The sequence below is a fragment of the Odocoileus virginianus genome, chromosome 9 (genome assembly GCF_023699985.2).
Source record: "Odocoileus virginianus isolate 20LAN1187 ecotype Illinois chromosome 9, Ovbor_1.2, whole genome shotgun sequence".
NCBI lineage: Eukaryota > Metazoa > Chordata > Mammalia > Artiodactyla > Cervidae > Odocoileus > Odocoileus virginianus.
This window is the reverse complement of record NC_069682.1, coordinates 57,298,493-57,314,909: the sequence shown is the minus strand read 5'-3', so window position 1 is coordinate 57,314,909 and position 16,417 is coordinate 57,298,493. Positions and strand designations below refer to the sequence as shown.

At 43.7% G+C, this 16,417-nt stretch overlaps 1 protein-coding gene across 3 annotated transcripts in view; it reads right to left on the bottom strand.

Annotated features, from left to right (window-relative positions):
- TM9SF4 (transmembrane 9 superfamily member 4) overlaps window positions 1–16,417 on the bottom strand; it is a 49,204-nt gene that overhangs the window by 20,153 nt on the left and 12,634 nt on the right. For 2 of the 3 annotated variants that reach the window (XM_020916169.2, XM_020916168.2), the window contains exons 2-5: window positions 10,677–10,790; window positions 5,948–6,047; window positions 939–1,107; window positions 712–841 (exon numbers count right to left, since the gene is read on the bottom strand). In XM_020916169.2, coding sequence (XP_020771828.1) covers window positions 712–841; window positions 939–1,107; window positions 5,948–6,047; window positions 10,677–10,790 — 513 coding nt within the window. Of the gene's footprint in view, window positions 1–711; window positions 842–938; window positions 1,108–5,947; window positions 6,048–10,676; window positions 10,791–16,417 lie in introns of those variants that run through there. The other variant, XM_070472506.1, reaches the window with a different exon arrangement.

The window sequence follows — 16,417 nt, the reverse complement described above, 5'->3', positions numbered from 1 at the left end:
CAGTTCTCGCCCTAGTTATGACAGAAGCCCTTGGAGGACAGTGACCGTGCCTCAAAAGAAATGTGCTTGTTCTTTATTCCCTAAGTAATATGTTTGAGTCTAAAAAATGACAAATATAAGAGAATCCCCGTTACAATCAGCACCACTAGCGTATTTCTCAGGGGTTGTGCTGTAGAGTGCTTACACAGATTATCTGATTTAGTTTGCATGACCCCGCAAAGGGCAGGTATGGCTATCACATACATTTTACAGAAAAGGAACACAAAGTTTAGAGAGGTGAAAGAAGTAGGATTAGGGTCACTCATCAATGAGTAAGGCAGGATTCAAAACCCAGAGAACCTGTATGCTCTTGGCCACCACTTAGCTCTCTCTCTAACACACTGACGAAATTCCAGATTTTTTTTGAAGGTGGGGGTGGGGTGGGCAGAATTACTCTTATAATCCATATGATCATACAGCTATACAGAATCTGAGGTTTTAGGCACTGTGCTTTCCACTTCCTCTGTAGCATCTGCTAGCGCCTTGCCCAGCAGCACCCAAACTTCCGACAGACCACACCTGGGGGCACCAGGAGGAACTTGCCATGGCCATCCCTGTATTTCCTGTTATAAGCCTAGAGCTGCATGTCTCCCCCTCTTCCGTGGCCCCAAGTGCTCATGCCTTTGAGGCGTGGCTCCCCTGGCCCTCTGCGCACACGAGGGCATTCCATACCTTGTTGACGTCTGTGAAGCCGAGCCGGTAGCCGTGCTCAAACTGCACATCCTTCTCCTTCTTCTTGTCGTCGCCATCGCGGTTGGAGTACAACTCTAGCCGGGTGGCCACGGGCAGGTTGTCCGCAATGCTGGAAACCCAAGGCCCCACTCAGTCCCTCGGACCGCCGCTCCCTCAGGGCCCTCCCCCACGGGAAGTCGAGGCTGGGGGAGCAGAGGCCAACTCACAGGTGGACGTAGTAGTCCTCTGAGATCCGCTCGGCCACGAGCCGGCTCTGCTCCACGGTCAGGGTCACTGGCTTGTTGGACTGGCCGCACAGAACCTCACACTTCTTCTCACTGTTCATGAGAACCTGGAAAGGGGTGTTGACAATCCGGTCCCCTCTCAGCACCTCTCCTGCCATAAGAGAGACAGATGGAGCTCAGAGCTTTAGCCCCGAGGTTGCTGAGGTCAGCAGACCCACGGAGACACACAGGGCCCACCTGGAAGGCTCCCAGCAGTCCTGCAGCCTGGCACACTCAATGTGCTACCCTGCCTGTTCAGGCCAAGCCTGCCCACCTGACCCCACCTGTTGCCCCCTCCTCCCTTTTGTGCTCGAGCACCCCCAGACTCTTCAGGGCACTTCACACATGCCCTGTCATTCCATGCCTCTGGGCCGCATTATCATTTCCTTTGCCAATCCCTGCCCCACATTCCTGGGAAACTTTCTCAACCTGCAGGCTCAGCTTTTATTCCACTCTCTGGAAGCCCTTCCTGACCTCCTTGAGGCTGAGCTCGTCTCTCTCCTTGGATTGCCCTCAGCACAGAGGGAGCATCATATGATGGTGAAGCGAGGATTACTGAACCGTGGCTCTGCAGCTTACTAGCTCAGCAGTCCTGGAAAGTAATTTAACCTTGATGAGGCTCAATTTCCTCATCTGCAAAATGGGGATAAGAGTACCCATCTCACAGGGTTACAGTGAGAAATAAAGTACCAGGCACAGAGTAGGAAGGCAACAAATACTATTTTTATCACCAGCATCACCTCTGCACCTTTTCATATGTCAGTGATGTGATTTTGCACAACGTACTGATGGTTAAAGTTTCTGCCCTGCTATGTGATTATGAGCTCTTTAAAGGCAGATAACTTATTTCTGCATCTTCAGATCCTGGTTTAGGCAGAGGGAGGTAACATAAAAACCAGCACTGGAGGTTTTTAGCCAAAACATCATCTTACGTGAGCAACTGGCACACCCTTGCATGCCTATGACCTCAGAAAAATCTGCTGCCAGGTGTCCTGTGAGCAGGCACCAGGCAGTCAGGGACTAAACCCAACAGCGCTTCCATGTGAAGCCATTCTGACAATTCTACTGGGATGATGAGGAACTGGGGCGAGCTGAAGGAGACCAACCAAAGCTCACAGGCAGTACTAATGCCTAACACACACCTGGTCTCACGGCTGCCTGTCAGAGTGACCTGCCTGATGCGGGACTCCTGGCCTAGTCATTTGTTCGTTTGCTCATTTGTTCCTTCCTAAACTGGGTATCGGTTATATGCTGGGCTCTGAAGACACAATATTGTACAGACATACTCATGGAGCTTACGGTCTAGTGGGAACACACTGATTAAATAATCAGGACAATGAGAAGATATAGTATAATAAGAGGAACTTGCTCTAGATGTGGGAAGCAGGTCTAGGACAGTTTCTTGGAAACAATAACACTTGAAGTGAGCTCTAAAGGAAGAGACGATTAAAGAGACAAAAAGATAGGGAAAGACTATTCTAGACAGAAGGAACAGTATGTGCAAAGGCTCCTTTCTGGAGGGAACAGTTGGGGGAAGAGGAGATGACAGTGTAAACTTGAGAGGCCTGTGTGGTTGCAGTGCAGACAGAAAGGGTGACCTGAGGTGCATCAGAGAGACTGGCCAGAGCTGGACCTTAGGGGGCCTGTGGGCCACACAAGAAGTTTGATCTTCATCCAGAGAGCAACAAAAATCAATAAAGGGTTTCTAATGGGGTAGCAGAAGACATTATCCAATTCTGGTAACAGATCAGTCTGGGTATTTTGTCAAGAAAACATCAGAGATGCAAGGACATCTGGGGTGATGGCAGGCACCATGCAAGCGAGCAGTGATGGTGGCTGCATTCCAGGGTGTGGTGGGGTAGAAACTAGTACACAGATTCAGGAGCTACCCAGGAGGTGAAATCTAGGTGGCTTGGTGCTGACTGATACAAAGGATGAGTGAGGACGGGTGCGCATCAGAAAGACTCTGAGGTTTCTACAACCAAGTTCCAGTTCAAGCCCCCGGGCTCCTTCCTCTACTACATGCCCTACCGCCCACTTGTCTTCAGTGAGGTCAAATAAGGGACTCACTGGAGGAAAGGAAGAACATACAGAGAGAGGAACAGGGCTGCAGATCAAGTAAGACGGGTATCACTTCTTGATATTTAGAAATTAGATTTAAACCAAGGAGGAGGACACAGTGGTCTAGAACAGCTCATTTCTAATAGAGAAGTATTCCTTTTAACTTTTAAAGCTGGGAGCAGTCAGCAAGCCACACTAAACGAACAGCAGGCTAAGTGGATGCTCGAAGAGAGAATGACACTGTCCTCTAGTACATCTGCTGCAGATGTCCCCTCACAAACCCCCCCAACCCCCGCCATATGAATCTTCATCAGTGCACCAATCTGAGAATCAGGAACACAGCTCTCAGACAGCCCAAACAAACCTTTTGGAAAAGGCAGTCTGGACAACAGAAAAGTTAAAGTGTTACTTGCTCAGTCTTGTCCGACTCTTTGCGATCCCATGGACTGTAGCCCACTAGGCTCCTCTGTCCATGGAATTCTCCAAGCAAGAATACTGGAGTGGGTTGCCATGCCCTCCTCCAGGGGATCTTCCCAACCCAAGGATAGAACCCAGATCTCCTACATTGCCGGCAGATTCTTTACCAGGTGAGCCCCCAACAGAAAGAACTGTTTCAGAGTTAAAAAACTTGGGTTAAGGGACCTTCTTGGTGGTCCAGTGGCTAACACTCTGTGCTCCCCATGCAGAGGGCCTGGGTTTTATCCCTGCTCAGGAACTAGATCCCAGAGGCTGCAATTCAAGATCCTGCACGCTGCAAGTAAGACCTGACGCAGCCAAATAAGTAAGGAAAAATAAATATTAAAAAAAGAAACAAAACAAACCTGGGTTAAAATCTCCACCCGCTGACCACGAGCAACTTTTTCAAACTTCTGAAGCTGCTGTGCCCTCTACTCTGGCATGGAGGCCAGCGTACCTGGCTGTGCAGTCACAGTGGGAACCAAGTGAGACGGTGCACAGACTGTGCTGCTCAAGGCTTTGGACCCTGCAGCCACGGTTCCTGGGCTCTGCCACCAACTTGGTGAGTAACCTGAGGCAAGTGACTTCACCTCCTGTGGCTCACTTCCCTTGTCCATGACCAGCGGATTTTAAGAGTAGCTACCTCAGAGGGTTTTTCTGAAAATTAACTAAGCTAAACCACAGACGGTCTCAGAACAATGCATGTCTCACTGTGAGAGCCATGTACGGATTAACGGTGATGATAATGATGACGAAGAGAACAAGGCTTGCAACCCAACAGGCATTCGATCAAGGCTGTTTCTGTTCCACTCAGGGAGGAAGTTTAACTTTAACTGAATGACAACGATGTGTAAGAGGCTGGGTCAGAAGTGGCAGAGAAAGAGAAATGTAGGACACGATCCCATTGCTCAAAGAGCCCCTAGGCCACAGAGGGAGATGGATCTCATTCCACACAAAGATGGAATGAGATACAGTGTGGCAGGATAACTTCTGTACACTGTAGTTTCCATTTCTGTGAGGCAGGAACATTTCCTAGCTTCAAGGAGGTTAAGGTCACCTAGTATCACGCTGAGGTGTGCCCAACTGTTGAGTTATGGGCTGTTGACAAATCCACACCAGCTCACGGGAAGGGAGGAGCTGCTGTGAGGGGTCTGGAGGACAAAGCAGGTCAGGATTCCTGGTAGCAGCAAGGTGCTGGGAACATGGCGTGGTGTGGAGAGAAAAAAGGTAAGCGGGACTTCCCTAGTGGGCCAGTGGTTAAGAATCCACCTGCCAATGCAGGGAACGTGGGTTTGACCTCTGGTCTGGGAAGATTCCATGTGCTGCAGTGCAACTAAGCTCACACACAACTACTGAGCCCACACTGTAGCATCCATTAACCACATGCAAATACTGAGCCCATGTGCCGCAGCTGCTGAAGCCCGAGTGCTGCATCTAGAGAGAAGTCTCCACTTGCTGCAACAAGAGAATGCCCGCATACAGCAACAAAGACCCAGCGCAGCCAAAAGTAATAACAATAAAATCATTTTCAGGGGAGACTTGGGGACTGGCGGTGTTGCCTGCTTTAGGTTAAGGTCTGCCCCAGCTGGCTTGGGATGCCCAATACCCAACAGAATGTACAGTAGCTGGCTAGAGGTTCTGGAAACATCAGAACCATGTGCAGACCTGACAGAGAAGGCGGCCCTTTTAGGGGCTTACTAAATAACCAGTTCTCTCCTTCTCCCTCCCTAAGCTGTAAGAGAAGAGGAAAGTCTCTTCATTTCCTCAAAGTCGGGGGGTGGAGGGACATCCTTCCAATTTTTTATCTCCAGGACTTAAAGTGAGACGGGCAGAAAGTAAGTACTAATAATCATGTCCTCAACAGAGTCCTCCAAACATCTTTTCTTTTAAGCCTGAAATTCTACCAAATGAAGAATTACTTGAATTAAAGTAAAATGGCTGCTATTTATGAACACATATGCTAGACACTATGCTGGCTGCTTCACACATTATTTGAGGCAAGGCTTGAACAGCTTAGCAAGAACTATAGAGATGTCTGCTTCTATCAGGGCCAGAGATAATCACTCACTCTTAATTAAAAGGAGAGCAGGTTACAGAAGCCATGAGAGACAGGGGATATCTGGAAATCAAGAAGAACCAGTTTGAACAGTAGCCAAGGGCTCCAACTCTGAAGCCTGACTACACAGATTCCAGGTCCAACTTAGCTATTAATTTACAGTATAACCAGTGACAAGTTACTTAACTGTAAAAATGGGAATAAATACAATTACCTCCTTCGGGATGTTATGAGGATTATATGAGCTAATATATAAACTATGTAGAATGGTGTCCAGCGCACAGTATGTGCTATCTAAGGGTAAACTGTTATTATCATTATGAAAAGATCTGAGTTCCTCTTTGGGACAGGGTAACAGCAGTGCCAGAGAAGAACTTACCCAGATTCTCTGCCTTGTAGGTTATTTTGTTGGGCTGGCAGAAGGGCAGCGAGTAGTATTCGTAAGGTAGCTGGGTGCGAGAGCTGGTGAGCTTCACAGCCTGGTGGGAGAAGAGAGGCCATTACTCCTCAACCCAGAAATCAAGGGGACTTTCAATAATCCTCCCTGGTACCTACTCATCTTTAGTATACTCAGTATTATTATCTAAAAAGCAAACTAACTGCAGCAGACACAACTTTGGTACACTATAAATACACTCTACAATTCTGAATTATTTCACAGCTCACTACTTTCAGACTGCATTAAAGATTTTGTTTAAAGTCACAACCAAATCCAATATATACTCAGAGTCCTTAATGTGTTGATATTTAGGAACAAAGAGCTCACTCCTCATTCCTAACCACAGCGGTCTTCTGCCTCCATATCCTTGAGCCCGACCAGTCCTCTCTAGGCTCCAGCTTGGAACCCTGCTCCTCTCTGCTTGATTCTCTGACTCTTTCTCACATTTGCATGCTCAGTCTCTTCAGTCACGTTCAACTCTTTGTGACCCTATGGACTGTAGCCCACCAGGCTCCTCTGTCCATGGAATTCTGCAGACAAGAATATTGGAGTGGGTTGCCATTCCCTTCTCCAGGGAATTTTCCTGACCCAGGGATCGAACCCCTGTCTCCTCCTGCATTGCAGGCAGATTCTTTACTGCTGAGTTACTGGGGTTTCAGCTGAAATTCTTCACCTTTGAGTCCTTTCCTAATCATCTTACCAAAGGAATTCCCTCATTTCCTCTACTTCAACACTCTTAGTTATCTTTGTAGCATGTCTGATAAAATATAATTATTTGATTTTTTTTCCCCAAAGAAATCAGCCTCCCCTACTGGAATTTAAAATTTAAAGTTCATGAGGGCAAGGACCATATGTATCTTGCTCACCTATGTAACCACTGTGCCTACAGATCTAGGCATATAGTAGGTTCTCACCAAATGTTTGCACAATGGAAAAAGAGAAAAAAAAGTGGAAAAACATCTAAAAGCTCCATAATGGGAAACTGATCAATAAATCATAAACTAGTCATTCAATTAAATATTATGCAACCATTAAAGATGAAGTTTAAGACCATGAAGGAGAACATTTAGGAAGTGATGCAAGAATGTAGCTCTGGAAACAGTGAGAGCCACAGACTACTTCCCAATCATGGATAAAATAGAACCAATCAAAATGTTGCAAAAAATAAATTTTAAATGCAACTAATATTATCTTTGCTGTTTAGACTCTATTGACTATTCCTCAAACACCATCTGAAAGTATAAATAATTTTTAAAATCCAGGTCCAATCCTTACTTTTTAAAAACTCTTGTTCTGGAATTAGGAATTTTTCTAATTTTAAGAGAGCAATGTGGTATATAATATACCATGGTTTTATAACACCTCCCAGTTGGGTCTGGAGTAGTACCCCACATTCAATGACTGTTTGTACAAAGAAGTGTAAAAATAATCATACTAAGTGGGACAAAGAAAGTCAATAAAAAAATTCAGGTCAGGTTTTGCCTACAATGAATTTAGAAAAACCCTGGTTTCAGAGCTGTTTTAGATGTTGGATTGAGAATTGGGGGCCTCTATGAAGCATTTCATAAACTGCTTGAGGCAAAATAATCAAAAAGTTATTATCTGTTATAACTGTCTATTATTTTCTGTCTCGTAATATTCTCTCCTCCTGGACAATCAAAAAAGAATCCACATTACAAAGAGACTGAGTCTCACCTTTATGTCCCCTCCCGCCCTCTCTCTTCCCACCCAACAGGTATGTTCTCACATACCCAGCTTGGCAGGACTGAAGCCAGAACCACCCAGCCTTTCCCACACCACAAGCTTTGCTCTGGAAGGGGCTTCTGGCTGAGGCACTGGGAGGAAGGGTCCTGCAGTGGTGAAGAGCTGGGCTCTGAAACTAACCCTATGTCTATCACAATGTGTCCTTGGGCAAGATGGTTCACTTCCTTGAGCCTCAGTTTTCATAACTGTAAAATGTTCAGTAAATCTCTAAAAATATGCAGTATCTGCCTCAGAGGGCTCTTGACGGGGGCATCTTGAGTTAAGCCATGCATAATGCCTGGCATGTAAATAATCCTTAGTAAGTATTACTTTGATTATTGCTCCCCAAAATTACAAACTGACTTCCAAGGAAGAGGGATGCTCACAGCAATGCAACACATGGGATGGTGCCTTTGCTTGTTACACTATATAGTTCTAAATGCACTTTCTAACAGTAATTCATCATATGTATTTATCCACCCTAGGAGCTGGTGACACAGCAGCAACCAAAAAAGAGAAAATTCCAGCCCTTCTAGAACTTGATTCATGGTAGTTTTTGATTTTCCACAAACGTATCGTATTTTTAACCTCTAAACCAGTTAACTCCCCCTAGATAATGCAGAGTTGCTTGAATCTAATGCCCCAAGTAAGCATGACATGTAGCAATTTATAATTTCACAAATACCCAAAATGTGGTGGCAAACAAAGGCATATGTAGTACATGACAGCACGTCACAGCCCTTCAGGATCCTCTGGTCTTCTGCTCCCCCTTTTGAACACTGTGATGCTTAGACAGGATAAAAACTATATTTTCATACAATCTCACTGCTTTGCTTTTGCACAGATCAGTAGAGATGTGGTTTCCCAAGAACACAATAACGAAGTAAGAAACGTACATTTTAGGAGCAGAATTTATTTTCATAACTTTGTAAGTTTTGCTAACCCTTTTTACAGAATTGCTAAGGATTTGAAGGATTACTAAAAATTTCAACGATTTTGCCTATGGGGGACTGATATATAGTCAAGAAGCTGGGGGTTTATGGAAGTGTGAGAATGCCAAATACACTACACAGTAAACACTGCACAGAGAAAAAGACTAAGGAAAATATCCCGAAGCATTAGGAGCAGTTGTATTTGGGTGATGGCAGAGGGGAGCGAAGAGTTGGACACAACTGAGCAACTTCACTTTCACTTTTCACTTTCATGAATTGGAGAAGGAAATGGCAACCCACTCCAGTGTTCTTGCCTAGAGAATCCCAGGGACAGGGGAGCCTGGTGGTCTTCCATCTATGGGGTCACACAGAGTCGGACACGACTGAAGCGATTTAGCAGCAGCAGAAGGGAGCCCCTTTAGCCGGGAGCTCTGGTACAAGGTCGCGGTCCTCCCCTGGTGGTCCTCTCGCCTCAATGTGAGACAACTTTGCAGGGCCAGCCACTGCAGTGCCAGTTTTCCGAGGGACTCTGCTGTATCACAGTTCAAGGTCTCCCTCTGCTCAGTCCTGCTTCCCTCATTCCCTCCCAAGTGCCAACCCTGAGTGTCGGGGTCAACAAATCTCATGAAGCAAATCTCCACCTTAGAGTTTGATTCTGGGGAAAACTAAATACAAAAAGGCTGACCATCAACTCCCTGCCCTATTTGGGGCTTTGAGAATGCCACTCTGAGTCTGACGTTGTAAGAAACATTAACCAAGGTGTCAGCCTGTCCACTGCCCCTAATCAACCATATTTTAAAATGACTCTCCCATAATCCCTGTCATAAGTGACTAACACAGAAGTGGGCACCTAGGCTGAAGAAGTGAGGTGGCCTGGACTCTGGTTTATGACAATGCTTTCCAAACCCTAATCGCTCTTGTACTGACTTGCCCTATCTACCTAACATTTATTCTACTATTTGCTTGGGTATGATTCATTTTTAGATAAATACACTCATTTAAGAAACAAACATTTTATCCCTATTAAAAATGGAAAACCAACAATGATAGTCATGAAATCGTGAGCTGAAGTAATGGCTATATTTTCTAGTATAATTAAAAGAAAACAGTTGTTAAAATATATTTGTGAGCAACTTAAAATCATCTCATATACCACCAGTCAGATATACAGTGCATGGTTAAGAAATACTAAACCACCCAATCTTGGCAGAAGCTAAAACTGAAAAAACAGAATCCATAATAGGTTTCATACACACAGATGATATGAATTATGCAGAGAAAGCTGGTGACAGGGAGGAGGATGTGCATGCATGTGTGCTCAGTCGCGTCCAACTCCTTGCGACCGCATGGACTGTAGCCTGCCAGGCTCCTCTGTCCATGGGATTTTCCAGGCAAGAATGCTGGAGTGGGTTACCATTTCCTTCTCCAGGGGAATCTTCCTGACCCAAGGATCGAACTTGGGTCTCCTGCCTGGCAGGCAGATTCTTTACCACTGTACCACCTGGGAAGCCCAAGAGGAGGATGGAACAGTCCAAAAAGGGAGGCAGAAACATCACCAAGGAGGAGGCAGGTAAAGAGACAGAGACACAGAAAGAGATAGAGACAGACCCAGAAGTGAGTGTAGGAGAAAGACATGGAGACACCTGTGAAAGTGAAAATAGAGAAACAAAGACACAGAAAGAACCAGAAATAGAGCCAGAGTCAGAAACAAAGAGAAAGAGAAAGAGGAACACAGAAAGAGAACGCACTCATACAGGCAGACATGCAGAGAGACCCAGAGGGAGATGGAGAGCAGGAGATCCTGGAACTGCGGGGCCCTGGGGGGTGGGGGTGGGGCGGACTACTTCCAGCTCTGAGCCGGGAACCCTCTTGCTCTCAGGCTGACTGGTCTGTGATCTCTGCAACCACAGGAGGAACAGGACCACTCACTGTGCTCCTGAAGCCAGGTCCTCTGGCCCAGCACAGAGGCTCCTACAGGCCTGGAACGCACTTACCTTGATCTCAACAGGGTCGTTCTGGTGGAAGTTGATTGGTGCGACCCCAGGAACATAGAAGGCCCCTGTGTCACACGTGAGCGACAGAAGCAGTAGGGACCACGGCAACCAATCCTGCTTGGAAGAAGAGAGGCAGCAGTCAGACCAGGGGAAAGAAGTGAACAACCCTTTGCAGCACCGTCATGTCTGCTATAAGTGACCCATCTTACCTCCACTCTGAGAAGCCTAAGCACCTCCTCCAAGAGCTGCCATCCAAATGCCCCTCAAAATGATACAAGGCACTGATTCTGCATTTCCAGAAATGAGCCACAAACTGAGCCAGGTAATTAACATCAGGGCAAACTAATACAGGAGCCAGGGCTCCCCACTTCTGTAGCAATGTTCCTTTTACTGTTTCACGTGTATCACTGTCCCACAGGCCAGTGGGAAACAAAGCTCACAACGTCCTGTTAATTCTGCTTCTCTACACGGCAATGGGCTCCTGTTGTCAGGAAGCTCGTATTTACCAATGTACTTTTCTACAGGCCATCTCCAAAATTGTCCTGACCCCACCACCTCCCATATTCCACCTCAACTCCAGTTACATTGGCCTTCTTACTGTTTCCTGACAGCGAGCCCTCCTGCACCCTCCAGGTCATCACCTTCACTGTTCCCTCCTCCAGCATGTCCTTCCCACAGATGCCTGCCTGGCTCATGTCCGATCCCTTATTTCATTCCGGCCTCCCTCAAATCCTCAGAGAAGCCCCCACTGACTAGCTGTCTAAATGGCCTCCTCACCCAGCCTCCTCTACCGTTAACATATTGCATAACCATGGGTAGAGTGTTTTTTTAAATAACTAGATTTTAAAACATTTTGAAAAAGTAAAACATACAGAGTAAATAATTCAAAGAGTAAAAAAGGGTACAACCATGAAAAACAAATCTTCCTCCTTCTTCAGCTCCCCATAGACAACTGCCAGCACCAGTTCCTTGAAAATCCCTCTGGAGATATTCTATGCATGTACAAAGGGAAGCATTCAGAAGTATGGGCCTGCCTTGATACAACAGCAACAGACTTTTATTCTTTCTTTCTGTGACAGAAAGCCTACTGACTATGGGCTACTTACCAGCATCCAACCTCCTCTCCATCAAGTGGAGGACTTCCTCCGCCTGAACAGTCATCAGGAGATTCTGGCTCTCTCTGCTAGGCCTCACAGGGCAGTCCTTAGATTGTGAGTGCTTTTGTGTGAGAGAAATAAATTCTGTCCTTTCTTTCCCTCTAATTCCTCTCTGAACCCGAATTCCAGTTAATAAAATGCAAGAAAGACAAATCCTGTACTACTACTGGCATATAAACTGTCATCCAAAAGTCACTTAAGAATAATAAGCTAACTCTAAATTTTTTTAAATGATGCAGAAAACAGGTAATCCAGATACCAGCAACAAACCACAAAACAATTTATCTTAGAAGGATCAACAGATGAAACATGGCAAAGGATGATTTCCATAATATGCCAGATTCTTAATATTTTTGCAACCAAGAGCAATTCAGAAATTTGGTTTAGAATTAATGACCATACCAAGACGATATTATTAATTTTAGCTATTAAAATGCCACTGCTTTGATATTCTCATATGGCTGGAGGGGTTATAAACTGAAACACTTTTGGGGAAGCAATCTGATACTCTGTAACAAAAGCCCCCCAGAATTGCACACTCTTTGACCCTGCTGGTACAGGAAACTCAAACAAACTTCTTGGACTGCCCAATACTTCTAGACATGTTCAGAAAAATATGACAAAATGCCAAAATGTACATAAAAGAATGTTCACCACAGGATTATTTAAAATAGTGAAATAGTTCATAACTTACAACAGTAAAATATCCAATATTAGTGGAATGGGTCAAATTATGGGGTCTCCACCTATCCTTTTATGTAGTCATTAAATAGGATGATGTATTTTTTCAGTAGGAATATTTGAGCTTTAGATTTAAGTAGAAAAATTAGGGAATAGAACCCTGCTCAGCAAGATCTGCTCCTCTTTTTAAAGTTATGTTTGAGAAAATGAGGCAAGGTTTTCCTTTTTTGTATATCTGTAACTGGGCTTCCCTGGTGGCTCACATGGTAAAGAGTCCGCCTGCAAAGCAGAAGACCTGGGTTTGATCCCTGGGTTGGGAAGATACCCTGGAGGAGGGCACGGCAACCCATTCTAGTATTCTTGACAGGAGAATCCCCATGGACAGAGGAGCCTGGAGGGCTACAGTCCACGGGGTAGCAAAGAGTTGGACATAACTGAGTGCCTAAGCACAACATATCTGTATTTTCCAGTTTTTCTTAGGGCATTATACAAATTTATACCAATTAAGAAAAATAATGAAATAAATTAGGCAAAAGAAAACATCACTGTTCCAAACACCTAGGTTAGAGCCAATTCTAGCTTGGTATGGGAGGAACTCCACCTGCTGGCTCCAAGATGTTTTTCCATCAGCAACTCCCACTTTTTCTTTCTCAGCCTTCAGGAAGACCCTGTGGTCGTCCCTGTCTTTGGTGAGCAGGCTTGCCCAAGTGAGGCTGCCTTCAAGGGCTTTGCTCAGGTTGTTTCTGACACTTGCTCTCACCTTATTCAAGTCCTACTTACACTCAGAGGTCCTGTGTAGGTAATGTTTCTTCCTTCAAGAACTACTCAGATTTCCACAGGAGGAATTATTCTCTTCTTTCCTTATTTTTTAAGGCTCTTTGTGAATACCTCTATGACAATACTAAAGGCAAGAAACTGGAAACCACCCAATACAACTTTCACATCTATATATGTTCAAAGATGGCTACTTAAGTTACTTGACAAATATTTAAATCTGTACTTGTTTAACACACTACTATTAGCACTTTTCATGCTGCATTATGGTTTAAGTATCTGCTATCTCTCCACCTACATGAATCACTTGTCTGGCTTTCTTTGATGTGAATACTCAGTAAACCCTTATCAAACAAGCTAATAATAAGCATCAAGCAACCTCTGATCTATAAAAACATAAAATCACTCATTCACATAGAGGTTGAATACTATGGTTCTTAGTCTTAGCTATATCCCCTTGATAACTGATTTTTTTTAAAATCCTCAAATTTAAGGAGTTGTGGTACCTCCCACCCATCCAAGGACCTACTTTGAGACTCTCCAAGACATCTATTATGTCTATACCCTATCTGTACATCTAAGATAGTGGTTCTCAATCATGATGCACATTAGACTAACCTGAAGAGTAAAGGATTAAATTCTGAATCAAAAGGCACAGAGTGGCTGAATGGATTAAAAAACAAACCAGCTTTACACCTCAAGGAACCAGGAAAAGAACAAACCAAGCCCAAGTTAGAAGAAGTAAGGGAGTAAGATTAGAGTAGAAATAAATTAAAAAGAAAATTTTTAAAAACAGGAAAAAAATAACAGAACTATGTTGGTTTTTTGAAAAGATAATATTGATAAACCCTTAGCAACACTAAGGAGAAAAAAACTGAAAATCAGAAATGGAAAAGGAGACATTACAACAGAAGCTTAAGAAATAACAAGGATAAAGTTCTATAATGAACGTTTATAGGTCAACAAATTGAATAAAACGGAGACTGAATCAGTAATCAAAAATCTCCCAGCAAAGAAAAGTACAGGACTAGATGGCTTTGAAGGTAAATTCTAACAACCATTGAAAGAAGAGTTAATACTAATCCTTAAACTCTTCCAAAAATACAAGAGGGAACACTTCCAAACTCATAAGGTGAGAAGCACCCTCATACCAAAAGCAGACAAAGACACCACAAGAAAACTAACTATAGGCTATAGGTTAGTATACTGGATGAACACAGATGTAAAAATCCTCAACCATGTACCAGCAAATTGGATCTAACACCTCACTAAGAGTAGTGTACACCAAGATCAAGTGGGATTTACTCCCATTATATAAGGATGGTTCAACAAATGTAAGTCAATCAATGTGATAAACTACATTAACAAAACAAGAGAAAAAAAACACAAACTTTTCAACAGACTCAGAAAAAGTATTTAACAAATTTCAACATCCATTCATGATTTAAGTTCTCAAAGTTAAAAAAAAAAAGGTATAACCAACTCTTTGCAACCACATGGACCACAGCCCACCAGGCTCCTCTATTCATGGAATTCTCCAGGCAAGAATACTGGAGTGGGTTGCCATGTCCTTCTCCAGGGGCTCTTCCCAACCTAGGGATCAAACCCAGGTCTCCCACATTGCAAGTGGATTCTTTACTGTCTGAACCACCAAGGAAGTCCATAAAAGGAATTTCCCTCAATACAATAAAGGCCACATATGAAAAGCCCACAGTTAACATCATTATTTCTTGCTAATCAAAAATATATGTGTTCTACCTCCTACAGTGCTGGTGGTGGTGGGAATAAAAACTGGTGCACTCACTATGGGAAACAGCATGAAGGTTCCTCAAAAAACTAAAGATAGTTTCCTTATAATCCAGCAATCCCACTCCCAGATATATATCCAGAAAAAAACTATAATTCAAAAAGATCCATTCACCCCTATATTGATAGCAGCACCATTTACAATGGTCAAGACATGGAAACAACTTAAGTGTCTATTGACAGATGAATGGATAAAGAAGATGTGGTACATGTACACATGTATACACACACACACACACACACACACACACACACAATGGAATATTACTCAGCCATAAAAAGAATGAAATAATGCCATTTGCAGCAACATGGATGGGCCAAGAGTTTATCACACTAAGCGAAGTAAGTCAGAAAGAGAAAGACAAATATAATATGATATCACTTACAAGTGGAATCTAAAATATGACACAAATGAACATGTCTACAAAACAGAAACAGACTCGCAGATACAGAGAGCAGACTTGCAGTTGCCAATGAGGAAGAGGGAAGAAAGGGTTGGGAGCTTCCCACTGTACCACACAGGAAACTATATTCAATAATCTGTGATAAACTATGATGAAAAAGAATATATATGTATACCTGAATCACATTGCTGTATAGCAGAAATTAATACAACACTGTAAAACAACTATACTTCAATAAAATTCAAAGAAATATATATATGTGTGTGTGTGTTCTAAATTTCCCTTCCTAGGAAGTGCAACACTAGACTTGCCTTATCTGATAACTGTCAATTGAGGCCAGGGCAGATGATTACAATCTCTTATGGCTATCAAGCCAATTAAATCTAAGAAGTTACTCCAGTTCTTCTGTAACAGAGTCCTCTAATCTTAGCAGAGAGACACCGCCCATGGGAACTGAAGGGCTCCATGAGACCTCAGGTTGCAGAATGAAAAGCAAATCCTAAAAGACTTCAATATACTTTTATTCCAAAATCTCAAACCAACGGAGCAAGCACACACAAAAAAACCAAACAAACAAAAAGATGGAAAATACTCACCTTGGCAGAAAACAACATTAAAAAGTAAAAAGAAGTCACAGAGTCACTGAGCGCCTAGAAGTAAGTACAAGGCACTGTGGTCCAGCCTCTTCCAGGTGTCAAATCCCCGCTTTGTGCTAAGCAGTTTACAAACACTGATTCACACCATTCTCACAACTACAACTACCTGGGGATTTCTATCACCATTTCTCAGATGACTTCGGGTTAACCTGAGACCCAGAGATTACATAACTTGCTCAAGATCAGAATGTAGAGAAACAGTATGCTCTTTTCAGGAAGGTGAGCTGCATTATAAGATGATGCACATGTAATGATGATAGTGA